This window comes from Perognathus longimembris, chromosome 28 (assembly GCF_023159225.1).
Source record: "Perognathus longimembris pacificus isolate PPM17 chromosome 28, ASM2315922v1, whole genome shotgun sequence".
Taxonomy (NCBI): Eukaryota; Metazoa; Chordata; class Mammalia; order Rodentia; family Heteromyidae; genus Perognathus; species Perognathus longimembris.
This window is the reverse complement of record NC_063188.1, coordinates 25,021,027-25,049,000: the sequence shown is the minus strand read 5'-3', so window position 1 is coordinate 25,049,000 and position 27,974 is coordinate 25,021,027. Positions and strand designations below refer to the sequence as shown.

General features: G+C 45.2%; 1 protein-coding gene across 4 annotated transcripts in view; it reads right to left on the bottom strand.

Annotated features, from left to right (window-relative positions):
* Positions 1-746: 746 nt before the first annotated feature.
* The window catches only part of Septin6 (septin 6), a 77,615-nt gene continuing 50,387 nt past the window's right edge, over positions 747-27,974 (bottom strand). Inside the window, exons 6-11 of one of the 4 annotated variants that reach the window (XM_048335933.1) lie at positions 22,826-22,922; positions 19,005-19,173; positions 15,156-15,288; positions 13,700-13,890; positions 10,227-10,271; positions 4,335-5,577 (exon numbers count right to left, since the gene is read on the bottom strand). In XM_048335933.1, the coding sequence (XP_048191890.1) occupies positions 10,268-10,271; positions 13,700-13,890; positions 15,156-15,288; positions 19,005-19,173; positions 22,826-22,922 (594 nt within the window). In that variant the 3' untranslated portion in view covers positions 4,335-5,577; positions 10,227-10,267. The other 3 variants (XM_048335932.1, XM_048335930.1, XM_048335931.1) reach the window with 3 other exon arrangements.

Sequence of the window (27,974 nt, the reverse complement as noted above, 5' to 3'; positions counted from 1 at the left end):
CAAACCTGCCCCTCTGTATTTTTCCATACTACTTCAGGATCTGCTTCTGCTCGCTGACGTCATGAGATTATGGCTTTGCTTGGCTGCCCTCTAGTGGGCAAACTGCATAGAAGCAGGCTAGTGGCATTTCCTCTGGTACCCTGCAGAGGCCACCAAGCTTCTGAAAACTTAAACACATCCAGTCTTCAGCATCTGCTCATTAAGTAAATAAACTTAAGGAAATCCCTCCTACTCTCACCACAGTTCTGGAAACTGATCTCTTCTTGTCCACTTTAACACCTACGAGTAGGCTTCCTTCGCTGGCATACCCAGAACACAAAAGTGCAACTAGATATCTAGTAATGCTTTTCCAGCCATAAAGAGCAATCATACCTGTGAATCCGGGCGATGGTCACATGGCAGGATTCAATGACATAAGCCAAACAAGTTCTTTCCCTCCTAGAATTGGACCTCACCTGAATCTTGTTCTGTGGAATCTTATTCTCCACTTCTTCCACCCATTATTCCACAAGCTAATTAGCCCAACAGATTAATTTAATGCATGCTAATAAAGCAAGCAGACTTCCTGTTTACACTCACCCTGCCCCAGTGAGGTCTGCTTCCCAAATGGAAGAAAGCAGGGAACATGGCAGTCCACTGGGGATGATTTTGTGGACTCCCTGAGACCCTCAAGTCACCCATGAGAGGCAGCTGCCCATTCCTACTGAAGGGGAAATGTTCTGAGGTGTATCATCTGTTGATTCAAGATCAGATCACAGAGCCATTGCGTTTCTTTGAATTTTATTGAAAATTAACATGGACATTAGAAAGGTATTAAGCTAAACAGTGCTGGTTCTGGGATGTTTTTCTTGGAAAATGAAAGCCCCAAAGAGCCAATGTCTGATCACACCTTTGAGCAAAAAAGAACAGAGAAGAAAGGAAAAACAAACACGGGTTTTGGAAAACATGCAAAGAGGCTCTCTCAAGAGACACTAAACAGCAGAAGGTGGTGGTGGTAGGGACATATTGGAATGAACACGCTCACATGGTATTTTGATGCAAGTTTAGCCAATGAACTCAAGGCAGATTGATCAACATGAAAGCTCTTCCTCCAGATCCCAAAGCTGAACCTAGAAACTTCTCCCCAAAACTCCAAAAGGCCTTGGAAATTCAAATGGACTCATTTTGGTCTTAACTAACCTCAAGCCCCCCTCTTGCCTCTTTGCACCGGAATGGTTAAGAGAGTAGTTCCCATGATTTTTCCCCCTTCCTAGGGTCTGCAGGTCTGTGAATTTTGGAAGATGCCATTTTTTTCCTCTTGCATATTTCAGAAGTGTTTAATAGTGGCTAGATACAGTCAGCCCTCTGAACCAGGGAATTGTTTCAAAAGAAAAAAAACACTCAAAACCTTTTCTCTCTGAGGTTAGATCTGATCCATTTTCCAGCTCTGGTGATTTTTTTCCTGCCTTGCTAGTTTAGGACAAGATACTTCCATTGAAAATACCATGTAAATCAGAAGAGAGCTTCTTGCCAGGACATAGGGACATATGAACCATTGTTGCATGTGGTGTGAGTGTATATATGTATAGTTGGGGGAGGAGAGAGAACTGGTTGATTTCTGGTTTGAGACAATATGGAACCCTAACTCTTCTATCATGGCAGTCTTCTCCTTTAGACTTAGTGCAGCTGCTGAAGACAAGATTAAAAAAAGCTGGAGAGGGAGAAAGAGAAAGAAAACATGAAATTAGCCACAGAAAAAGGACATCGAAAGTGAGACAAGGGAAAGGCAGTTGCAGCACAGATTCTACTCTTGGAAGACAGTTTAGGGACGGGGTCTTGATAAGCTGGCACCATAGGGAAATCTGCAGAAGTTTCAAGAACACCACACATTGGTTTAAAGCTTCTTGGTTTAATTAAAAATAAGCACATATTAACAGCCACATTTGAATGCCAAATGATTAAAACAAAAAAAAATTTTTTAAGTGATCCGAACTGCAGCTGGGGAAAGCAGATATTTTTTTTTTTGGCTTAAGAGAAATAAAGTGTGTGTGTGTGTGTGTGTGTGTGTGTGTGTGTGTGTGTGTGTGTGTGTGAGAGAGAGAGAGAGAGAGAGAGAGAGAGAGAGAAATAAAGTGTGTGTGTGTGTGTGTGTGGCCATTCCATCCTAGTCAGGGAAAATAAAAGCACACGTCATTTCTAATGACTGGTTTAGTTTCATCACAAGTGAACAGAGTAAAAATAGTAACAACTGTATTAATTAAAAAGCCTTTTGTGTCTACAGTGATATAAACATTTGGATTTTTTTTTTCGGTCTTGGGGTTTGCATTCTGGGCCTGGGCACTGTCCTTGAGCTATTTTTGCTCAAGGAGAAAACTCTACCATTTGAGCCACAGCTCTAATTCCAGCTTTTCTTTTCTTTTTTTTTTTGGCCAGTCCTGGGCCTTGGACTCAGGGCCTGAGCACTGTCCCTGGCTTCTTTTTGCTCAAGGCTAGCACTCTGCCACTTGAGCCACAGCGCCACTTCTGGCCATTTTCTGTATACGTGGTGCTGGGGAATCGAACCCAGGGCCTCATGTATATGAGGCAGGCACTCTTGCCACTAGGCCATATCCCCAGCCCAAATTCCAGCTTTTCTTTTCTTTTAGTTTTGGTGGTTAATTGGAGATAATCTTAGGGGGACTAGGAATGTGGCTCCGTGGTAGAGTGCTAGCCTTGAGCAAAAGGAAGCCAGGGACAGTGCTCAGGCCCTGAGTCCAAGCCCCAGAACTGGCAAAAAAAGGAAAAGAAAAGAATCTCAGGGACTTTCTTGCCCAGACTGGTTGTGAACTACAATCCTCAGATTTTTGGCCTCCCTTAGGAGGATTACAGGCATGAGCCACCAGTGCCCGGCTGTAATGGCCTTATCTACAATCACAGATTAGATTTTTCTTTATCAAACTTCCCTGATTACAAGGATCATCCTCAGCACCTTTTAACCCTATACTCAATATGCCCAGACATGCAGGAAAGCTGACCCCAGATTAACAGATGTCCTGTCCCAAAGACAGAATGGTGGGTATCTCCTCTCAATGTGGCAGCACTCGTTAAGGAGCTGCCCTGGACACTTCTCTTTGCCCATCCCCATCTTCCCCTCCTTGGGTGTTTTATATGAAGTGAGACCCCTCAAAGGACCTCTAACCCTGACTGTGTGAAAAGAGTTTGGTTCCATATCCATAATCCCAGCATTGGGGAGGCAAAGGAACATGAGTTAAATGTTCAACATCAGCCTGACTGCACAGGGAGACATGCTCTCAAAAAAACAAGGGTTGAGGGCTGGGAATATGGTCTAGTGGTAGAGTGCTTGCCTCGTATACATGAAGCCCTGGGTTCAATTCCTCAGCACCACATATATAGAAAAAGCCAGAAGTGGCGCTGTGGCTCAAGTGGTGGAGTGCTAGCCTTGAGCAAAAAGAAGCCAGGGACAGTGCTCAGGCCGTGAGTTCAAGCTCCACAACTGGCAAAAACAAAACAAAACAAAAAACCAAGGGTTGAGATTGGAGCTGGTTGGTAGAGTGATTGCATGGCATGGTTTTGTAAAAGGCCCTGGGTTCCATCACCATAAAAAACAAACAAGCTTGTCCTTCGTGGAATGGATTGGGTAACTCAAGTCATGAAATTAACGACTATTGGTGGGGGGGGGGTGCCTGTCCTGGGGCTTGCACTCAGGGCCTGGGTGTTGTCCCTGAGCTTTTGCTCAAGGCTAGTGCTCTATCACTTGAGCCACAAGTCTACTTCTGGCATTTGGGGGTTAAATGGAGATAAGAGTCTCCTAGGTTTTCCTGTCTGGGCTGGCTTCAAACTGCGATCCTCAGATCTCAGCCTCCTGGGTAGCTAGGATGACAGGCGTGAGCCACCGGGGCCTGGCCAAAACTGGCTTCTTGCTTTGCCAACAAGAGAAAATGTGTGCATGCATGCGTTTGCTTCTTAGTGTTGTCTGTGATTGAAGACAGGAACCCTTACTCCTTTTCCAATATTTCAACAAAGCCTAGAAACTTGGCACCACCTTGACTTTTTTTTTTTTTAAAGGAAGTGCTCACAAAAAAAAAAAGAAAGAAAAATAAGGTGGTCATGGTGCCAGTAGTTCTGGAAGACATAAGGAGCAAGTTGTAGAACTCAAAAAAAAAAAAAAAAAGAATCAATGGGGCTTGAAGTACACAGCAAGGATTGGGGGTGGGGGGGGGCCTCGGCTGTCTGGCACCCCAAAGGAAAGCTGTCAGTTAAAATAAGAACCTTCGTTTAAAAGGCTAAGTGGAGTCCAGTCCAGCTGTAGCGGGGTATACTATTCAGTACACAGCCATAGGTTACTGCAAAGGAAGGGCAGAAAGACGGCATATTAGCCACAGCATCACCAGCTCTTTGATTCTCTCAGGGCCCTGAGGATGAAGACCTTACTACTTCAAAGGGGTTCCCACAGCCATCAGCAAGTGAGATTAGGGCTAGTAGAGTTGGAACACATCAAAACACAAAGTTAAAGACCTTTCCCAAAGCACAATACCTCTATTCTTCTGGGTGGATAATCTCATCTCTTCTGACTGGTGACATGTGCAAAATGCATTTTAAAATCATCATCCCATTCCCCAAAGAAGACTCAAAAATTCACCCAAGCAACCATCCCCCCCACAGCCCCCAAGCACTTGATTCTTTTCCCAGTGAGCTTGCCACTTTGTATGATGCTGGGACTATGATTTCTGCTATTGATCACGTTCTTAGTGGGATGGGAAGAAGCCCCCTGGGAAATGACCAAGAAGATGCTGAAAACTCAAGTATTCTGTAAATCTGTCAACTCAACATTCACGTTAATTCCCTTCTGTATCTGTGGGGTAGCCAGAAATTGAGAGAGACTGGGGTGGGGATGGGGAGGATTTATGCTATTAGCTCCAGCAATTGTTTTTATGGAAAAGGGCTTGGTCACTGTAAATAAACATGTGGTGGACTTTCAATGCAGCTTCAGTGTAGTTACTGTGAGTGACTGAGAATGGAAAAGGGCGTGGAGTCCAGAAAGAAAAGGCATTCCAGAATCTCCACTTGGAGCCTCTGACGAGGGACAGTGATTTCTGGAGATAGGGGAGGGAGGCAGGGAAGACCCTAACTGTAACACAAGGAGACTAAGGGGGGCGGCTGGAACATGTGGAAGCTGCCTGATATCTACCCACTCGAGGTGGGTAGAAATACATCAGGGAAGCAAAGTAGCAGCGATCGGAGTTGGAATGGGCTGGTGGTAAGAAGTAGCAGATGGGCCTACTGAATGTGTTACAGTCTGGCAAGGATGCAAGGATGAGGATGTGGGGAGAAGAGTAAGGGAGTGGGGGACAGCTGGAGGTGGATGGAGGGGGGGGAGACTGGGATGCAAGATGCAGCTACAAAATCATGGAACTGTTAAGCTTCTTGATCAGAGGCCAGGCACCATCCTCTGACTCTCAGGACATGTATAAACTTTTGCAGGAAGAGAGGGGGAGGGCATGAGTTGTTTGCCTCCTAGACATATTAGGGGAGGAGTTAGAGAAAAGGGAGGCCCAGCTCTGTTGTGCAGGAAAGGGCGCTTCTACAGGAAGCCCAAACTGAAAATGAAAAGAGAAGTTGGGTTAATGAATGAATGGATTAATGTACCACAAAAAAAAGTCAGAAGAAAATTAAGTCATGATGACTAATGAATACATTAGAATATGGCTATGTTAGATGGCTTTGCTGGCTCCTAAGGAACATGCTTTCTCATACATGCACACACAGCCCTGAATGGCAGCAGTAGTGGCATTAGAAAGCAAAATAATGATCAAGAATCACATAAATACTTTCTCTGTGTCTGCAAATCCTGGGGTTTGAACTAAGGGATAAAAACTTTCATAGAGGGCTGGGGATATGGCCTAGTGGCAAGAGAGCTTGCCTCTTATACATGAGGCCCTGGGTTCGATTCCCCAGCACCACATATACAGAAAACGGCCAGAAGTGGCGCTGTGGCTCAAGTGGCAGAGTGCTAGCCTTGAGCAAAAGGAAGCCAGGGACAGTGCTCAGGCCCTGAGTCCAAGGCCCAGGACTGGCCAAAAAAAAAAAAACACAAAAAACTCTCATAGACTTTCCTGCCCAGCTTGGCTTTGAATTGTGATCCTCAAACCTCAGCCTCCTGAAAACTAGGATTATGGCCATGAGCCACCAGCACCCAGCCCACTCTTTTTCCCACGTAGAGACTTTTTAACTCTTTTTCTTAAGTATTAACTAATCCCCTACCAATACCTCCCAGAAACCTTACTAAGGTATGAGCGGTTTATGAAGATCTTTCTACAGTAACCCAAAGCATTCCTTGGCTGAGCATCTAAGCCCTTATTACTTGAATAACACATGTGTTATGGGTTAGAGGAAGTGTCCCCGCCAAAGTGGTGTAAGTGTGGTGGCCAGCTAATGGATTTTTGGGAATGTGATTGGATCTGGAGGTTCTGATCTAATGGGATCATGACCCCTTGATGAATTCATAATAAGATAATAGGGGGATGTGCCCTAGAAAGACATGCTTTTGCCCTTGGCTCCTTCCTTCCTCCTTTCTTCCCAGCCCCCATGAAATGGGCAGCTCTGCTATACTACCCCTTATCTGCTATGATGTTCTGCCTTGCCAAAGACCCACACTAATAGAGCCAGAAACCACCATTAAGCTTCTGAAACCCATAAGCCAAATGAAATCTTTCCTCTCTTAGGTTGATTTGTTACAGTGACACAAAAAGCATGACGAACAGAACATATATCCCATGAAAAACCAGGACTAGGGGGCTGGGAATATGGCCTTGTGGCAAGAGTGCTTGCCTCATATACATGAAGCCCTGGGTTCAATTCCTCAGCACCACAATAAATAGTAAAGCTGGAAGTGGCACTGTGGCTCAAGTAGTACAGTGCTAGCCTTGAGCAAAAGAAGCTCAGAGACAGTGCCTAGGCCCTGATTTCAAGCCCCAGGACTGCCTCCCCCCAATTAAACAAATCAGGACTAGTAGTTATTTGGAAGGTATCCTTGGAAGTATATGCATATGAAACTGTGCAGGCACTTAATCAAAAAAACTTTGATATATAAGTACCCACTGTGGTTATGCACACACAAATGCATGCACGCGCACACACATACACCCCAAGTAAATGGAAATTTATGCCAGGAATTAGGCCTATATGTATTATTGTTCCAGTTTCGCCACTAACACACCATGTGGTCCTTGATTAAGTCCTTCAAATTATTTCCTCTACCTCTCAGAGGTATGGTAAAGATGGCTATCACACAGAGAAACAGGGTACAAGTGAGAAAAAATTTAAAAAGTAATAAATACTACATGAATGTTTGCCTCTTATTTTATTCTTTGTCTACTTTCTAGGGAAAGAATAATAACAAGAGCAATGAAAAAATCCACTGTCAGTCAGGCACCAGTGGCTAGCGCCTATAATCCTGGCTACTCGGGAAGCTAAGATCTGAAGATACCAGGTAGAAGCCAGTCCCGACAGGAAAGTCCAGGAGACTCATGTCCAATGAAACCACCGGAAAACTGGAAGTAGTGCTGTGGCTCAAAGTGGTAGAGTGCTAGCCTGGAGCAAAAAGGTTCAGGGACAGTACCCAGACCATGAGTTCAAACCTCAGGACCAACCAAAAAAAAAGAAAAATCCACTGTCAAGTTTGAATCCTGGTCTCAGACCCAACAAAACAATCCTTGAAAGGGTGGGAGGTGTGGCTCAGCTGGTAGAGTGCTACCCAATGAGCAAAAGCATCAGGGACTGAGTTCAGGTCCCCAGTGTCAGACAAGAAAGAAGAAAAACTCCACTGCATTATTGCCTATGTTCTGGGCTTTGTAGGAAGATGGCTATGTTTCGATATGTGTACACTTTGTATTGTCCACTTACTGTGTACACCAGGGACCAATAACCACTGAGACCCAGGATGTATACCAGCATGCAGGTCATGGTAGAATTTCTCTTACAGCTGAGGCACTGGTGGCCCATGCCTGCAATCATAGCTAATCAGGAGGCTGAGATCTGATGATCACAGTTTAGAAGCCTGTCCTTCTGAAAAGTCAGGACTCTTGTCTTACCACCAGAAAACTGGAGGTGGCGCTGTGGCCCAAATTGGTAGAGCGCTAGCCTTGAGCAAAAGGCTCAGGAACAGTGTCTAGGCCTGAGTTCAAGCCCCACACCTGACCAAATAAATAAACAAATAGAACTTCTCTCCTAATTATGAGTAGGAATGCTTAAGTAACACAAAAACTATGGTGGTACAGCAAGCCTCACTTCACTCAGCCTGCATCTAGAAGACTTGCTGCTTTCAAGTACTGGGTCAGTAAGGACTTCCCAGACTACTTAGTTCAGAAATGCTTTGGTGGTCTACTGGGGAGAAGTTTGCCAAGAAAAGCCAAGCTACTTGGGGTTGGGTATTCCAGCTATTTACCAATAGCCTCTTGTAAAATAGTTTTTTCAGAACTCATTTTAGGAATGATCACTAACAATGTATTCAGGGAAATTGTGTCTAACCAAGTACAATGATATGAATAAACCAAATTCCAATTCACTAAGATACATATTTCCCACTCTCCTCACTGAAAATGAGAATAAAGAAACTGAGTCAGGCACTAGTGGCTCACACCTGTAATCCTAGCTACTTAGGAGGCTGAGATCTGAGGATCAGAGTCTAAAGCCAGTCCTGGAAGGAAAATCCAAGAGACTCTTACTTCCAATTAACTGGAAAGCTGGAAGTGGAATTGTAGCTCAAAGTGGCAGTGTGCTAGCCTAGAGGGAAAAAAAAGAACAAACAAACCAAAAAAAAACCCCCAAAACTCAGAGGTAGTGCCCAGGCCCCTGAGTTCAAGCTCCATCAGAAACAAAAATAAAGGAATAAATTCTGCACTCTGGGCTCTGGCTAGATCCCATACTCAATCACAGACACATCTACTGCAGTGGGGAGATAATTAAGAATTTACATCCTTCTTAAATGGAGAGCTGCTGTTTAATTACAGTGTACTAGCCTTTAAGTCAGCCAGGAAATCATTTAATTGTTCTTTTAGCATGCTTTCGCCCAGTTTCCTGTGTGTTAACATTTCACAAAACTCTATAGACTTCCTCTTCAGGATTTTTCAGAGAGATTTCCACAGGCACCACAAGTCCCAGTGCCGTAGCTGCAACAATCAGTTCCAGGAATAACACAACTCATTTTAACTCCTAATAGCATGGCTGATAAGACATCTTCTCAATACTTTATATTCCCCAATCCAGACAGACCATAAGTTTAAAGGGAAGTTAGAAAATAATGGGCACCTATTTAGTTACTTTTAATTAACGTGTGTGTGTGTGTGTGTGTGTGTGTGTGTGTGTGTGTGTGTGTCCTAGCGCAGGACCGGGATGCTGGCCCTAAGCTTTGATGCACAAGGCTAGCGCTCTACCACCTGAGCCGCAGCTTTACCTTCCAGCTTTTGTGTGTGTGTGGTTACTTAAGAGATGAGAATCTCACAGACTTTTCTCTCCAGGCTGGCTTTGAAATATGATCCCTAAATCTCAGCCTCCTAAGCAGCAGGGATTATAGGCACGAAACACCAGGACCTAGCTTCCACAGTAAACTTTTCAAAAGAATAAATAAACCTAATTGTGTTAAATTAAAACCTGATAATCATGGCTTTTCCTGATAAACTGACCCCAGTCACTGCATTATTTACTGTAGACAAGAACCCTAGTCCTCAAGAATACTTTCTACCAAAGTCACCTGCTCATCTCATTATCAGAGGGTTTCATGAAGCTACTGTTACTTGTAGGATTAAATAGAAGGGCTTCTCTAAGCTGGATGCCAGTAGGTCACATCTGTAATCCTGGCTACTCAGAAGGCTGAGATCTGAGGGTTAGGGTTTGAAGCCAGCCTGGGCAGGAAAGTCTGTGAGACTCACCTCCAACTAAGCACCAAAAAGCCGGAGGTGGTGCTGTGGTTCAAGTGGTAGAGTGCTAGTCTTGAGCAAAAAGAAGCCAGGGACAGTGCTCAGGCCCTGAGTTCAAGGCCCAGGAGTGACAAAAAAAAAGATCAGAATTCCACATATATGCCTGAAACCTCACCATGCTACTTCTTCATATTCTAAGTTACAAGAGGAAATCAGTTAGTCTAAGGAAGCAGCCTCATTTTTATCATTATATGTGTGTTGGGAGGGACAAGTGTTGGGGAGATCATGTTCTAGAAGCCACTGCCAGTTCTATTTCAAGTTAATAAAGCTTACCAGGACCTTGGGCCTCATGCAGCATGCAGCAAACAGCAGAGTTAACTGTAAAACAGTAAGAACTGATGAAGATGGAGGAAATGTGAGGAGAAATGAAATAGGATGCGTTGAAATAAATAATGAAGTGGTAGGGGCCAAGAGAGAGGATGAGGAGTAGTAGGGAGGAAAGAAAAGGTACATTAGTAGAGACCCTTTCTTAGTCTCCTTAAGTGCAGCCGAAGGCAATGCAGAATATCTGATTTGATTAGATCGAAGCACCATCTCACAAAAAAGAAATGCTAGGATCACAATTTTTACCCCTAAATCCCACCACGAGCAGCATCACCTTGAGAGCAGAGGAGCAGAAGGTGAACTGGGTGCTCTAGAATTTAACTAACTATTCATGGAATTGTAGGAGGAGCCTAGATCTGGAGCCTCTGACCCATCTGGAAGGATAGAAGAGGAAAGCGGTTGTGGCAGGCCTTTATTGCTAAGAAGCAAGGACATCTCAGAACTGGAAAAAGGCACTGTCGCCCATACTAAATATATCTGAAGACTGGTAGAAAGAGGTGTTTTTCTTACATGGAGTCTTCTAACTGCTGTGGAGGGAAGCTACTGAATTTGGAGCAACAAGGAGATAAGCCTGATGTGAGAGGGAGCTTTCACTGAATGTCTTAAACAGGGAATATTTGTAGCTTGGTGTGGTGCAGTCTGAATGAACCATGTAATCTTTGGAGTCCTACAAGCAGGCTGTGAACCTACAGACAGAGCTAACAAAAGCCATGGGACTATGAAGGCAGCAGCTTAGAGCTGAAAGATAAATTTTTATTTTTCTCATCTTAAACATTGGAATTGAGGGCTAGGAATATGGCTTAGCAGTAGCTAGTGCTCACCTTGCACACATGAAGCCCTGGGTTCAGTTCCTAGGTACCACATAAACAGAAAACAGCCAGAAGTGGCGCTGTGGCTCAAGTGGCAGAGTGCTAGCCTTGAGCAAAAAGAAGCCAGGAACAGTGCTCAGGCCCTGAGTTCAAGCCCCAGGACTGGAAAAAAAATCAGAATCCAGCTGGAAATATGGCGTAGTGATAGAGTGCATATGCATGAAGCCCTGGGTTTGATTCCTCAGTACCACTTAGACAGAAAAAGCTTGAAGTGGTCCTGTGGCTATGGTGGTAGAATGCTAGCCTTGAGCAGAATAAGCTCAGGGACAGTGCCAGGCCCTGAGTTCAAAACCCCAGGACTGGCCAAAAATAAAAAATAAAATAAATCTAGAATCTAGCCAGGCACTGGTGGCTTCATTCCTGTAATCCTAGCTACTCAGGAGGCTGAGATCTGAGGATTGTGGGTTGAAGCCAGTCCCCAGCCTAGGCAAGAAAATCCCTGAGACTCTTGTTTTCAATTAACCAGCAAAAAGGCAGAGGTAGAGCTGTGGCTCAAGTGGCAAAGTGCTACCCTTGAGCAAAAATGCTCAGGGATAGCACCCTGGCTGTGAGTTCAAGCCCTAGTATTGGAGGAAAAAAAAAAGAAAAAATGAGTCTGGGTCTCAGTGGTAGAGTGCTTGCCTAGCAAGTGCAAAGCCCTGGGTCCCCTCCCCCTCAGCACTGCAGTAAGTAAATAAACAAACAAAAATACATAAAGAAGCCAGGTGCTAGTGGCTCATGCCTATAATCCTAGTTACTCAGGGGGCTGAAATCTGAGGATGATAGTTCAAAGCCAGCCCAGGTAGGAAAGTCCAGGAGACTCTGATAAGAGTAATTAACCACCAGAAAACTGGAAGTGGGGTGGATCGAAGTGGTGGAGTGCTACCCTTGAGCAAAAGAGCTCAGGGACAGTCGCCAGGCCTGGTTTTCAAGCCCCATGACAAAAACAAAAACAAGCATAAGCTAACATGTAGTGTGAAGAACACTCAGTTCTGACTTATTGATCATTATCAGATAATACCAAAAAATGCCAATCAAAGAATTTGACATAAATTTTTAAGATTCTGTGATTTGGGAAAAAAACATCTCTGAACCTGCTGAGTACCCATGGCTCACATCTATAATCCTAGCTCAATCTACAATCCCAGGTCAAAGACAGCCTGGGCAGAAAAGTCTGTGAGATTCTTTATCGCCCCTAAACTACCAAAAAAAAAGCCAAAAGTGGAGTGGTGGCTCACATGGTAGAACACTAGCCTTGAGCAAAAGAATCTCAAAGAGAGTGACTATGCCCTGAGTTCAAATTCCAGGACTAGGGCTGGGAATATGGCCTAGTGGTAAAGTGCTCGCCTCGTATATATGAAGCCCTGGGTTCGATTTCTCAGCACCACATATATAGAAAAAGCTGGAAGAGGCGCTGTGGCTCAAGTGGCAGAGTGCTAGCCTTGAGCAACAAGAAGCCAGGGACATTGCTCAGACCCTGAGTCCAAGACCCGGGACTGGCAAAAAAAAAGGCATGGGTATTATTCCTACATGGCAAACTAGGTTCAGGACAGGGAGATGTTGCTTCTTATAGCAAGTAATCAAAAGTTGAGTCTAGGAATAAGTGGCTAAAATGAAAAAGTACCAACCACAGCCTTCTTTGGATCTTAAAAAGCCTTTAGGAAAGACACTGCTAAACTCTCCATGTGTGAGCTCCTTGAGGATTCCTTGTGATGAGCTAGGTCTCCCCAGAAAACACATTGCTCTTTTCTGGCTCTGAGATGAGGAAAGGGGAACTAACTCAAGCAGACACCCAAGGAGGCCGGGCCTATTGACTCACCGGGTGAGCAAAAGCTTTAGCAAGGGAGATTTGTTTTAAAAAGCATGCACTCAGCTTGAGTATGTGGGGAGGAGACACACAAAGGACACAGGCATCTGAAAGCTCCCCACTAAGTTCTCAGTACTCCAGGCTGGGGCACAACGAAGCAGCCAATGAGAAGAGACAGCAATGAGAGCAAGGGCTGCAGACTTCAGCAGCAACAGCTTAATTCAGATGTCTGTCCCTAGTAAGAACAGAGGCAGGGGTAGAGTTGACTTATAGACAAAGAGAAGTGAGGCACCTTAGAGTAGAACCAGCATGTAGGCCTTTAAGCCACATCAGGTCTAACCTGTGGGATGACAAGGGCTCAGAGACTTTTTGCTAAGTCTCTGTCTTCCACTACCCTTTTTTTCCCCTCTTCTATTTTTCTAAGTCTACACCTCTCAGTGTTGCTTCTCTGCATCTAGGCTGTGCATGTTCTTAGCTTCCCTCTTCCTTCCTTTCTTCCTTCCTTCCTTTCCTCAACCATCTGCTTTGAGTTTGCAGAGCTTTCGTAAGTGAGGCAAACAGAAGCAAGAGGCCTCTTAAAACTATACCCCTCCCTTATTCTCAACTCCCCAAACTCCCAAGAATGCAAAAATTCTCTGTTGGGATCCAAATTCATGGAATAGCCCACAACTGCTACATGGTCACCAGACCTCTCACCTCACAGGTCTTTCCCTAAGGAGATGAGAAAGAGGAAGAAGCCACCACCCCCAGAAGCACCTGCTACTTACTTCTTCTTCTCTTTGTCTCTTTTCAGAGTCTGTGAGCCCCCAGCCTGGGAACCCTGGGTCTGAAGTAGCTCAGCTGCAGTCTTTCTCTGTTTGAAAGCATTCACTTCATCATCCAGGGATTTCTTCTTATCTTCCAGCTTCTTCTTCTCATCCTGGTGCAGTTTCTTCAGACGGTCAAATTTCTCATGGAGCTGTCATGAATGTATGTGGCAATTAGTTTCCACTGAGCAGTCTCCCCAGCCCAGCAGAGCCCAGGGTGGGTGGGGACTGGCACGGCTATAACCCTGAAGGCCCCTGGAACCCCAAGAGACATTTCTGCAAGGGATTGCCATGACGACACCAAAAGATACCATACTGTGGATAGCTCTCTTATCAGGATATGTCAAAATCTCTACTCTGGAAATCATCAAGGATCAGTGCCTGCTCTAAAAGAACCCACATAGTAGCTGGGTACCAGTAGCTCACGCTTGTGATTTCTCCTACTCAGGAGGCTGAGATTTGGGGATCACAGTTCACAGCCAGCCTGGCTAGGAAAGTTCATGAAATTCTTATTTCCAATTAACCACTAAAAAGCAGGATGTGGAGCTGTGGCTGAAGATGACAGAGCACTAGCCTTTAGCAAGAGATCAGGGAAGGCACCCAGGCCCTGAGTTCTAGCACACAGCCAACAACAACGACAACAAAAACAAAAACAAAAAACAAGAAAAGTGAAACTGAAAATAAACACATTTTTAAAAAAGTAAAACTGAAGCTCATGCCTATAATCCTAGCTACAGGGGAGGCTGAGATCTGAAGATTGAAGCTCAAAGCCAGCCTGGGCAGCAAACTCTGTGAGACTTATCTCCAATTAACTCTCAAAAAGCAATAAGTAGGGCCATAGCTCAAGGGGTAGAGCACTTGCCTTGAGCTCAAAAGCTCAGGGACAGTGCTCAAACCTAGAGTTCAAGCCCCAGGAGTTCCCCCACCTCAAAAAAGAAAGAAAGAAAAAAGTGAAAGTGAAAGCTGGACACTGGTGGCTCATGTCTATAATTCTAGCTATTCAGGAGGCTGAGATCTGAGAATCCTGATTCAAAGTCAGTCCACTCTTATCTCCAATTAACCACTTAAAAACGGGGAGTGGTGCTATAGACCCAAGTGGTAGAGCACAAAGAAGCTCAAGGACAGCGCCCAGGCCCTGTCTTCAAGCCCCACAGTCCACAATAAATAAATAAGTAAACAAATAAACAAGTAAATAAAACCAGGCACTGGTGGCTCATGTCTGTAATCCTAGCTATTCAGGAAGCTGAAATCTGAGGATCACAATGCAAAGTCCTGGCAGGGTCCCTGTGCCAGACAAGCTACACCCCGTTCCTGCCCAGCCCCGCCTCCCCTATAGCTGTTCTTGAAGTTGAATCCCCTTCTATGTCATACATGCAAACTCCCTTTCCTTTCTGCCAAGCCGTAGGATCACATTTACCTCTTTCTCTGCCTCTTTGAGCTCTGCTTCTTTTTCTTTGACTCTCTGAACAAACATCTGTCTCATCTCCTCTTCTTTCTTCTGGAGCTCCCCTAGGAACTCATTCCGTTTGGCTTCATACGTCTCCTGTAAGCTAAGAACATGGCCAGGTTAATTCTCTACCTTCAAAGAAGGTGGAAGCCACAGCTCCACTTCTGGTTTTCTGGTGGCTCCGACTTGATTGAAAACTGGCCCTGATTATCCTCCCTAGGATCAGCTTCTAGGTTCTCTTCTCCAATGCTGACATGGTTGCAAATACAAATCCAATGGGAAGGAAAATCTGGGAGAGAGCGTGGGAAGGGGTTACATGGTTCTAAAAGAAATGTACTCTTGGGCTGGGAATGTGGCTTAGCGGTAGAGTGCTTGCCTAGCATGCATGAAGCCCTGGGTTCGATTCCTTAGCACCATATAAACAGAAAAAGCTGGAAATGGTACTGTAGCTCAAGTGGTAGAGTGCTAGCCTTGAGCAAAAGAAGCTCAGGGACAGTGCCCAGGCCCTGAGTTCAAGCCCCATGATTGATAAATAAAATAAAATAATAAGAGGACATAGCCAGGCACTGGTGGCTCAGACCCTATAATCCTAGCTATTCAGGAGACTGAGATCTAAGGATCACAGTTCAAAGCCAGCCCAGGCAAGAAAGCCTATGAGACTCTTATCTCCAATAAAACATTAAAAATCTATTAGTAGAGTTTTGTCCAAGTGGTAGAGTAGCAGCCTTGAGCAAAAAAGCTGAGTTCAAGTCACAGGACCTGCATACATACACATAAAAACAAATGCATATATATGTGTATATATATGTATATCCAGAGATGTTTTAAATAGGAAGACTGACTAGAGATAATCAGCAAATGAGAAAGATCATTATGGCTGCTTTGTGACAATGCAAGTCGGAAGTGGCAGGATGTTTGTGTTAAGGGCTGGTAGGGAACAGAGGGATTTGAGCTAACAGTAAGGGAGTCAGAACTCTCAGGGTAGGGGAAGAGTCGAGGCTGATTCTCTTTTAGCCTGGGCTACCAGATGGATAGGGGCACCATGCAGTTCCACATGCAGCACTGGAAAGAGAAGAAGATGAACTAGATCTGGACAGCTAGAGTTGCAGGGAGGGGCCTCTGTGGCATGTCTGAGTGGAAATGCCCAGTATGCAATTGCATCAGTGAGTTCAACGCTCCCAAGATTTTAGCTTGGGAGTCATCTATTTCTAGGTGGTAATTAGGGCTGTGAGGAGAAAAAGCAGCAGCAGCAAAGTGAATAAAAATGCACAGAGCAGAGGAGTCCTGTGGGAACACTGACATTTCAAGGAGTAAAGCTGAAGAAAATGAGCCTGCAAGTTAAGGTTGAGAAAGAGTAGTGAGACACAATGAAAGGAGGAGAAAATTACAAAGCTAGTACTGGAAGAATCAAAGGCAGAGCGTATCACAAGAAGGAAGCAAGTGGGTACTAAGACTGGTGAGTGACACCTGTAATCCAAGCTATTCCAGAGGCTGAGATCTGAGGATCACAGTTCAAGTCAGCCTGGGCAACAAAGTCCATGAGATACTTTATCTCCAATTTACCACCAAAAAAGCCAGAAGTGTTGCTGTGGCTCAAGTGGTAAAGCACTAACTTGCAGTGGAAAAAGCTAAGGCTCCAAGTTCAAGTCCCAGTAGTGGCACACCCACAAAAGTAAATAAAAATAAGGAGGTAGTGGGTAACAGCATCAAATGCCCATTGAGAGCCACAATGAGAGTAATTCCCAGTGTAAAATTGCTAGTCTTAGAGAGACACACTTCTGTGGAAAATTGGGGGGTAGAGGCCAAACTGCATTTTGTAAAGACAATAAATGAGAGAAGAGTCAGAGGAATGAATAACTATAGACCTCTTTTTCCTTTCTGTCAGAAACAAATTTCTTTTTTTTTACATATAATTTGGTTGTTACAATGAAGATGCTGTACAGAGGGGTTATCATAAGTCTGATAATATATACATTTCTTTCTTTCTTTTCTCTTTCTTTCTTTCTTTTCTTTTTGCCAGTCCTGGGCCTTGAACTCAGGGCCTGGGTACTGTCCCTGAGCTGCTTTTGTTCAAGGCTAGCACTTTACCACTTGAGCCACAGCTCCACTTCTGGCTTTTTCTGTCATTAATTGGAGATATCACAGACTTTCCTGCCTGGGCTGGCCTCGAACCACAATCCTCACATCTCAGCCACCTAAGTAGGAATACAAGCATGAGCCACCAGCATCCTGGCTTAAATAGTGTTCTAAATGTTCAGATATGGTATACCTTTGGCTTTCTCCCCTAAGGGTATCTCCTCCTTTAGTCTGACTAGAACCAAACTTCTTGGCAGAGCAGAGGCTAGGCAGGAATAAAGAACTGGGAAAGGGTAGGAATGTTTATAGGCAGGGTGGATGGACGAGAGTGAAGAGGGGAAGACACAAAGACAGGTATTTGGGATGGAACACAAGGAGAGAGACAGGGACTGAATGGCCAGGTAGAAGCACATTCCAGGTAAAGGATATTAGAAGCAAAGGAGAGAAACCGCTAAGGAAGTTCCCACAAAAAGGACAAGCAGGGCTGGGAATATGGCCTAGTGGCAAGAGTGCTTGCCTCGTATACATGAAGCCCTGGGTTCGATTCCCCAGCACCACATATATAGAAAAGGCCAGAAGTGGCACTGTGGCTCAAGTGGCAGAGTGCTAGCCTTGGGCAAAATGAAGCCAGGGATAGTGCTCAGGCCCTGAGTCCAAGGCCCCAAGTTGGATAAGAAATGTAAGCACTGCCTTATGTATGAAACTGTAACCCCTCTGTGAATCACTTTGATAATAGAGAAAGAAAGAATTAAAAAAAAAAAAAGAGGACAAGCAAACCTTCTACCAGCCTCTGGGACCCTGGATTATCTGTTCCCATAAGGGTGCAAAGTTGTCCCCCACCCCCTGAAGTTGCCATGCCAAAAGACTCCCTGAACTGCCCCAGGCCAGCTTTTGACTGTGAACAGGTATCCTGGGATCACCTCTACACTAACTTCCCCCTCGATTGCTTTTTGCTGTCTGACATTTTCCAACAGGAGCCACAGTACCCTATAAAGGGCACCGCATGGTAATTTAGAATGTAGAGCTTATGTCACACATCATGTATCTAAATCCGCTACTTCTACTTGGTCTATCACTCCCATCTGGATAAAATAAACTTCTTTCCCAAACACTCCCCTTCTCTGAAAAGCATCTTAAGAGTCTGCTTTGAAAAATATGCCACTGATTATTCATTTCCTGTAGTCAAAAACAAACTTGCACTGAAATGCAAAACCAGCAAATGAAGAGCCTGCAGTGCCTCATGGTAGGCAAAGTAACTGATTCTTCAAATTTGTGTGTTTCTTTCATTTGGGCGGGGGTGGGGGGGCGGGGATATGGATCCCAGGGCCTTGCGCATGCTAGGTGAGCACTCTACCATTGACTTGTACTCCTAAGTCCTTTCTGCCTTTCAGAATGGGGGGGGGGGGGGGGGAGAACAGCCTAGAAATCTGCCTGAGCAGCAGGAGACTGATGAAGAAAGTGGGACAGAGGACAGTCATTTCTATCACCCTAAGGAACAAGGCCTCAAACTCAGGGCTCCCTTCCAGCACAACTGACTGGAGCTGCTGTTCTGGATCTCCTCCATTCCTCCATTCTTCTAATCAGGGCCTCAACTCGCCTGGCACATGGATAGAACAGAGAAGGCATGGACAAGCAGAACTGGCCTCGCTAGCACCCATGTCTCGCCTGCCCTGTGATTGGTCAAGGGCAAGGCTTCCATAGCAGCTGGGTGGGATGCACTGAGCTACCCGGTGGGAGCGGTACCTGAAGGGTTTGCTATCAGGATCCGTGTCCTTGAAGCCCATCTCCTCCAGCTTACAGCGGCGGTACAGCTCATAGTGCCGAGTGTGGGTCTGCTCCCGCAGATCCTCCATGTTAACCCGAATCAGCATCTCCCGCAGCTTCACAAAGTCGCAGTGGGCCTCATTTTCAACTGCATAGGGAGGGGTCAGGATATTGAAAGTATATTGAAAAGGAAGGGCAACAGAAGCAAAACCAGATGAGAGGCGAAATATCTTCACAGTGATAGCACCTTGCGATCTGGGTAATACACAGCCTGCAAAGGTACCACCCACTTTGACTCTTCTACCAGAGGTAAAAAAAAAGTTACAAAATAGAAGCAATCAAACTGTAATGCCAGCCTGCGCGCTGATGGCTCAATTCTTGTAATCCTAGTGACTCAAGTGGTGGACATCTGAGGATCACAGTTCAAAGCCAACCTGAATAGGGAAGTCTTTGACATTCTTATCTGTAATCAATCAGCAAAAAGTGGAGCTATGCCTCAAGTGGTAGAGTGCCTTGAGCAGAAAAGGCTAAGGGAAAGCTCCCAGGTCTTGAATATAAGCCTCAGTACTGGCGTAAAACAAAACTGCAATACCATAAAAAAAAATCTCAGGAAAGCTAGGCGCTGGTGGCTTATGTTGGTAATCTAGCTACTCAGGAAGCTGAGATCTGAGACTTGTGATTCAAAGCCAGCCTGGAAAAAAGAGATTCTTGGGGGGAGTGGGGAATGAGGGAGGAGGTAACAAACAGTACAAGAAATGTATCCAATGCCTCACGTATAAAACTGTAACCTCTCTACATCACTTTGACAATAAATAAGAAAAAAAGAAGAAAAAATAATAAAAAAATTAAAAAATAAAAAAGAGATTCTTACCTCTAATTAATCACCACAAGTGGAGTTGTGGCTCAAAGTGGTAGAGCGCTAGCCTTGAGCAAAAGAGCTCAAGGATAGTGTCCAGGATCCAAGTTCAAGCCCCATGATCAAAACAAAACAACCCAAACCAAAAACCCCTCAGGATGTTCATTAGTGCCTCAACCCAAATCTCATTCATAAGAGGATCATAGGAGGGTCTGCCCTAAGCTATTTTGCAGGCAATATCACACTCGTTTCATAAATATATGCAGAATCACTACAGTACCATTACGGGGCACTTGGATTTCAGAACCACAGTCATGAATATTATGCTCAGGAGCTTAAAACTTTAGTGGAAGAACAGACACAAATAGACAAACAGAATACAATACAATTGACAAAAATGGAGGCAGAGCTGCTACTTCCTAGAAGTTCCTTGCCTCCTTTTTCTGATCCCATATCCTTTTCTTCATCCCGTGTCTCCCCAGCAATGAAATTTAACCAATATCCTCACATTAGGGCTAAGCATTGATTTTCTTTCCTTGTTCTCTTTTGTTTTTGGTTAGTCATGAGGTTTTCACTCAAGGCCTGGGTACCATCCCTGAGCTCATTTTGATCAAGGGTAGTGCTCTACCACTTTGAGCCACAGTACCACTTCTAGTTTTCTGGTAGTTAACTGGAGTTAAGTCTCGTGCACTTTCCTGCCTGGGCTGGCTTTGAACTGTGATCCTCAGGTCTCAGCCTTTGGAGCAGCTAGGATTATAGTCATGAGCCACTGGCACCCCAGCTTTTTTTCTCCCTCCCAGTCCTAGGGCTTGAACTCAGGGCCAGGGCACTATCCCTGAGCTTCTTTTGCTCAAGGCTAGCACTCTACCACTTGAGCCACAGCACCACTTCTGGCTTTTGCTGTTTATGTGGTACTGAGCAATCAAACCCAGGACTTCACACTTGATAGGCAAGCAATCTACCACTAGGCCACATTCCCAGACCTCTTTTCTTTTTCTTTTTTTCAGTGTGTATGTGTGTCTGTGTGTCTGTGTCTTTCTGTCTGTGTCTGTGTCTATGTGCTAAACCCAGGTCCTAAGTACTCTCCTGAGCTTTTTGAACCACAGCTTCAGTTCTGGCATTTTGATGGTTAATTGGAGATAAAAAAATCTCAGACTTTCTGCTCTGGCTGCCTGCAAACCACAATCCTCAGATCTCAGCCTCCTGAGCAGCTAGGATCACAGGCATGAGTCACCAGTGCCAGGCCATTTCGCTTCTTTTATACTTTTACAATACCCCTTATAAACTCAAAAAAATAGTTACCTTATTAATTTTGGAATTCATACAAATGGAATTCTACAGTATGTATTTTTCCATGATATGTTTAGCTCAACATTATATTTCTGACATTCATTCATGGCAATGTAACTTTAGTTCATTAATTTCCACTGTTATGTGATATCCCGCTACATGAATATTCCAGCTTACTCAGTCATCTTTGTGGCTATCTGGTTGTGTCTAATAATTTGTCATTACAAACACACTACTGTGAACATTCGGTACATCTCCTGGCATCTTCACCCAAGTACCCATGCTTTCTTGCACATCCTGTCTCAATTGCTCCCAGTCCATCTGATTGTTTATTCGTATTTTTTGTTTGTCTGTTTATTTGGGGGTTTTATTTTGTGCCAGTCCGGAGCTTGAACTCAGGTTCTGGGGACTGTCTCTTGGCTTTTATGCTCAAGGCTAGCATTCTACCACTTTGAGCCACAGTTCTAATTCTGTTTTTTTTGCTGGTTAACTGGAGTTAAGAGTCTCACAGACTTTCCTGCCCGGCTGGCTTTCAACAGCCATCCTCAGATCTCAGTCTCCTATGTAGCTAGGGTTACAGTTGTGAGCTACCAGTGCTGTGAGAAAAGTTGTCTTTTGTAGAAAAGTAGTTTGCTTCCTAACAAATTGATTTTTCTGAAGGGTTTCTGCTTTGGCTAAGTGGCTTGGCATTTGTTGATTAGATTTTATTTTTTTATTATTATTATTATTTTTTTGGCCAGTCCTGGGCCTTGGACTCAGGGCCTGAGCACCTTCCCTGGCTTCTTCCCACTCAAGGCTAGCACTCTGCCACCTGAGCCACAGCACCCCTTTTGGCCATTTTCCATATATGTGGTGCTGGGGAATCGAACCGAGAGCTTCGTGTGTAGGAGGCAAGCACTCCAGCCCCTGTTGATTAGATTTTAGTCACATATATCTATATCCTTTTCCTAAGCACTTTAAGACATCCTGTTATAAGTTCCTTAAGTTTTCATTACATCCTGTTAGTTAAGCTGCATCCTTCTGGGGTTCAGCCAATGTGAGCAGAAAGGTGGGGATAAAAAGGGAGCAGCCGCTTGCCAGACTTATATTTATTTTTTATTTTTTGCCAGTCCTGGTGCTTGGACTCAGGTCCTGAGCACTGTCCCTGAGCTTCTTTTTGCTCAAGACTAGCACTCCACCTCTTCAACCACAGTGCCACTTTCAACTTTTCCTGTTTATGAGGTGCCGAGGAATCGAACCCAGGGCTTTGTGCATGCTAGGGAAGCACTCTATGGCTAAGCCACATTCCCAGTCCCAGCCAGACATTTGGATGACAGCACATCCTTCTGCCGAAGCAAATTTTGGCTTACGAAGTTCCTTTCAAGTTGGTATCTTTATTCTTACCTGACACTCCAACATCCTGAGCTACTTCTAACTAGAGACATGGCCATTTGATTATATTTCTAATAGAGCTTTCCCCATTGAGATGGGAGCATGCTCACATCAGAAAACATAGGCATGGGGCCAGTTTGCCTGCTAGTGAACCCTATGGCTATTAAGAGACCCAAGCTAAGGAAGCAGTCTGCTGGACAAAGGAGGGACTTACAGTGGCTATGGACAAGCAGGAACAGCCAGAAGAGGTTACCCAAAGGTAGCCCATCTGCTGGAGACTTACCCTGCACCGTGCCCCAAGGATACTGCCGGGCTTTCATCATCTTATTGCCTATCTTCAGTTCTTCTGTGCTGCCAATGACAGCAAATGGCAAGTGAGCCTGGAATGGAAGGCAAACAAACTGCTTAGACCTCGAGAGGAAAGGCTTCAGGCCTTCTCACTGCAATGTAGCTCTTGGCCCCATCACCCACAGGCACTGACTAAAACAGGAGCCAGGCCTCTCCTCTGCTTCTCCCAGACTCACAAGAAGATAATAATGACATGGCCCAACACATAGGAAACAAAGAAGACTCTAAGTAGAACAATAAGCTCCTAGGTAGATTAGCAAGCTATTTACTAGTCATTATGGCTGGGACCGAAAGAGCTTCTGCAAGGGGGGTGAGCAAGAAGACGGCTAGATGTGTACAGAGAAGTGGCACCTTGTGAGAGCCCTAAGAACATACACACTCTGAGACCACAAGGCGGACTTGAGCTACGATGTCCCCATTCTTACCCTTCCTTTCCTAAGCTTACACGGATCCCTTGTGCCTAAAAGGCAAGACATGAACTCTGCAGCTACATGCCGGTGACTGTGCCAGCTTCAATATTTGTTAGGTACTGCAAGGGAGATAAGAAAGAGCAGGCTACATTGCCTTGCCCTCTGGAGCTAAGCTCCAGTCTTAATGGGGAACCCAAATTGCAAACAAGACAATATGTAACCAATGTGCCTGGCACATAGCAGGTGCTTAATAAATACTCTGAATGGGCTGGGAATATGGCCTTGTGGCAAGAGTGCTTGCCTCGTATACATGAAGGCCTGGGTTTGATTCCTCAGCACCACATATATAGAAAAAGCTGGGAGTGGAGCTGTGGCTCAAGTGGTAGAGTGCTAGCCTTGAGCAAAAAGAAGCCAGGGACAGTGCCTCAGGTCCCGAGTTCAAGCCCCAGGACTGGCAAAAAAAAAATACTCTGAATGATGAAAAACTTAGGGTCTGGGTACTGTCTCTGAGCTTTTTTGCTCAAGGCTAGTAAGTCACAGCTCCACTTCCAGCTTTGGGGGTAGTTAAATGGAGATAAGAATCTCACAGACTTTCCTGCCCAGGCTGGTTTCAAACTGAGATCCTCAGATCTCAGTCCTCCTGAGTAGCTAGGATAACCATCATGAGCCACCAGCACCTAGCCTGGCTGTGTATATTTTTAGTATTTTGGTGGTGGTGGTGGTGGTGGTGGTGGTGGTGGTGGTTGTGAGGCTTGACCTCAGGGCCTGGGCACTGTCCCTGAGCTTTGATGTGCAAGGCTAGCAATCTACAACTTTGAGCCACAGCTATACTTTCAGTTTTCTGGTGTTTAATTGGAAAGAAGAGACTTTTCTGCCAGGGCTGGCTTCGAACAGTGATCCTCAGATCACTGAGTAACTAGGGTTATAGACATGAGCCACCGATGCCCGGCTACAAATACTTATTGATTTCCAACTATGTGCTGGAATTCATAAATACATATTGATAGAGCAGTCTGTCCCTGGAGAGTGCAATGTGCTGGGGGAGACATGCCCACAATGATACTACAGTGGGCGTAAGTTGGACCGTGAGGCTCAGGGGCTGGGGGAATACAAACAGGAGGCCATCAACTGTATGGGAAATCAAAGGAGGTACCAAAATAAATACCATTAACACTGCAGCTTTAAAATTCACAGCAGCAGCCAAGTGCTGGTAGCTCATGCTTGTAATCCCAGCTACTCAGGAGGCTGAGATCTGAGAATTTCAATTGTAAGCCATCCCACGTACTAAAGTCCATGAGATTCTTGCCTCCAATTAGGTGCCAGAAAGCAGGAAGTGAAGTTGTGGCACAAAGTGGGTAGAGTAGGGGCTGGGGATATGGCCTAGTGGCAAGAGTGCTTGCCTTGCATACATGAAGCCCTGGGTTCGATTCCCCAGCACCACATATATAGAAAACGGCCAGAAGTGGTGCTGTGGCTCAAGTGGCAGAGTGTCAGGGACAGTGCTCAGGCCCTGAGTCCAAGGCCCAGGACTGGCAAAAAAAAAAAAAGCGGGGAGGGGGGTAGTACTAGCCTTGAACGAAAGAGCTCAGGGACAGTACCTAGGCCCTGAGTTCAACTCCCATGACCAACCAAAAAATAAATAATAAAAGTTCACAGCATCCACTTATTAATGTCTCTGCCCTGTGTACTAGGCACATTATCCCACTAAATATTTCCCCCACATTTTGATCAGTGCATCTCAGTTATACAATGAGAAGGGTTCACTAGAGGCCTGTAATATATTTTGGTTATATTCATCCCATATCACTGATTTTTTTAAGGGGGGTATATATACTAGTACTAGTGCTTGAACTCAGGGTGTCTGGTGTTCTACTACTTGAGACATGTCTCCAGTCCAGCATTTTTGCTGGCTAACTGGGGATAGCGTCACAGATTTTTCTGCCTCAGCCGGCTTCAAACCTCATTTCAGTCTCCTGAGTAGCTAGGATTATAAGTATGAGCCACCAGCACCTGACTCATCTCACTGAATCTTCCAATGGTGTGTACAAGGAAGTCTTATAATCTTCATTTTATAGTATATATGCTACCAATGCATTGTATAGATGAGGAAACTGAGGCCCACAAGAGTTAAATGACTTGTCTGGAGGTACACAGTAGAAACAGCAGAGCTAGATGTGGACTCTGAGTTTAACTTCCAAACCCACCCCTTCATGATCTATTCCTCCTATTTATGGGTTTCAAGCAGTAGACAAGGTAAACACTCCTAATTATGTGGGGAGGGGAGGGAAATGCGTTTGTGCAAAGGCAGTTTATAAAAGGCAGTTCAATTCTACGATGCTCAATCTGTCGCTTATAGGTTTAATCTGCACAGTGATCTCACAGCCAATCCCTTTCCATTCTTTTTTTTTTTTTTTTTGGCCAGTCCTGGGCCTTGGACTCAGGGCCTGAGCACTGTCCCTGGCTTCTTCCTGCTCAAGGCTAGCACTCTGCCACTTGAGCCACAGCGCCGCTTCTGGCCGTTTTCTGTATATGTGGTGCTGGGGAATCAAACCTAGGGCCTCGTGTATCCGAGGCAGGCACTCTTGCCACTAGGCTATATCCCCAGCCCCCTTTCCATTCTTTTTTAGGTCTGGATCCTAAGAATATTTTTTTTTAATTTTTATGCTGGTCCTGGGGCTAGAACTCCGGGCCTAAGTGCTGTCTCTTAGCTTTTTGTCTTAAGGTTAGCCCTCTACCACTTGAGCCATAGCTCCATTTTGAGCTTTCGGATGGTTAATTAGAGATAAGAATTTCATAGTTTCCTGCCTGGGCTGCATTTCAACTGTGATCCTCAGACCTCAGCCTCCTGAGTACAAGCATGAACCACCAGGGCCTGGCCCAAAAATATTCTTCAGCAGTAAAATCTACATGTTCTCATCAGGCGCTCAGCACCAGGATACCCATAAATTCCCCAAAGCGCTCAGGCAGCAGTTGAAGTTGCCCTTCCTTCCTTCTCTGTTAACTATCCCTGTCAGGCAGCCCTTCCCTACTGTCCTGCATCCCTGCAATTAGGGACACAGGAAAGAGAGGAAGAGGGAACTACAGATGTGGACGTTGGGTGGGGGTTGGAGGCGGAGTGTGTATGTAACCACAGAGCATTGGGGGGACACTGTCTCCCTAAAACTGCTTGAGCATCTTCTGCCTGTGCCAGCTAGGCTTTTTAGGAAGTCAACAGGGTACAGTTCATTCCTACTCAGGGACTCTAGAAGCTTCAAGAGCATCAAATTCACTGCAAATATTTTCTGGGAAAACCTTCACTGCAGAAGGCCCAATGCTTTATGTGCCTCTCTCTCACACACACACTCTCTCTCTCTCTCTCTCTCCTCTCTCTCTCTCCCACACACACACACACACACACACACACACACACACACACACACACAGCCAAGGAAAAGCAGCTGCAGAGGGCTAGACTGAGGGAGGAAGCGAGAAAGAGAAAGCAGCGCCTTCTATCCTCTGCTCTCATCCTGGGCTCTCAGCCGTTAAGTGATGGAGGAAGAAGGCGTGTGAAGTGGGAGGCACTTCTCTGGACTCAAGAAGAAAGGAGGAGGGAAAAAAACCCACAAGAAGAAAATAAAGGCACAGGAAATGTCAGTCTTCCTTTGGGCCTGTTATTTTTTACTTGGGAGAGATACTGTCCCATCCGAATGACAGTATTACTTGCTTCTCCATTTCCTCAAATTGCTGTCACTTGATTCCTCTAGCTCCCTCCGTGCTCTCAAATACCCAACCCCCACCAAATGGAAGTCCATGGCCAACCAAGACCTCCCACAGCATGGGGAGTGTTATGGCACACTCTTTTGCAAGTGGCAGGTGCAAGTTCTGATAAATATAGGCAAGCAGATCATTTCTAAGCGCTCCCAACAGATTCTCACATCAACCTTAGATACTTACGAATATGAACCTCAGGCATGAGCTGAGGAAAATGGGATTCAGAGATGTAAACAAGTCACCCAGCTCCCAACTCCTATGTCCAGCTCTTGCAGAATGCATTGAGGCCATTACATACTGGCGCCAGCCTCCTCCCATTCACCTAGGGTGGTTTATGCTCTGCCTTCTGGCTAAACAGCATCTGCTGGAAATCAGCTAACCATAACAGGCAGAAAATCCTGGGAACCATGCTCTGAGCCTCTGTGTATCCTGCTGCTCAAGAGACAGATGGCTCTAGCAGCCAGAATGGAGTCAGATAGGGCAGGGAGATGCTAATTCCCCAACCACGCTCGCAGATCCTATTCATACGAGCCAAACTTGATGCCAGGCTTTCTCCTCATTTACCTCAGATGCCTATAGAAGATTGACAGGTGCAATTTTGTACATGGGGCCCCAGAGAGGAGACTCTGATAGTTGTGTGGCAGTGCTGTTAAAGGGAACCTTGTGACTGCCATCCACACTGCTGGTAAGGTGTCCTCACATGTCACTTCCTCCAGCCACAGAGGGCTCCACAACAGACAGCCTCAAGCCACACCTGAGAGTCTCTTGGCATATTCATCACCTGTCTTAGTCCAGTGTGTATTACTACAACACAATACTTGAGTCTAGCCTTGAGCAAAAAGAAGCCAGGGAGAGTGCTCCGGCCCTGAGTTCAAGACCCAGGACTGATTAAAAAAAAAAAAGAGTCAATTGGTTCAGCCGGGT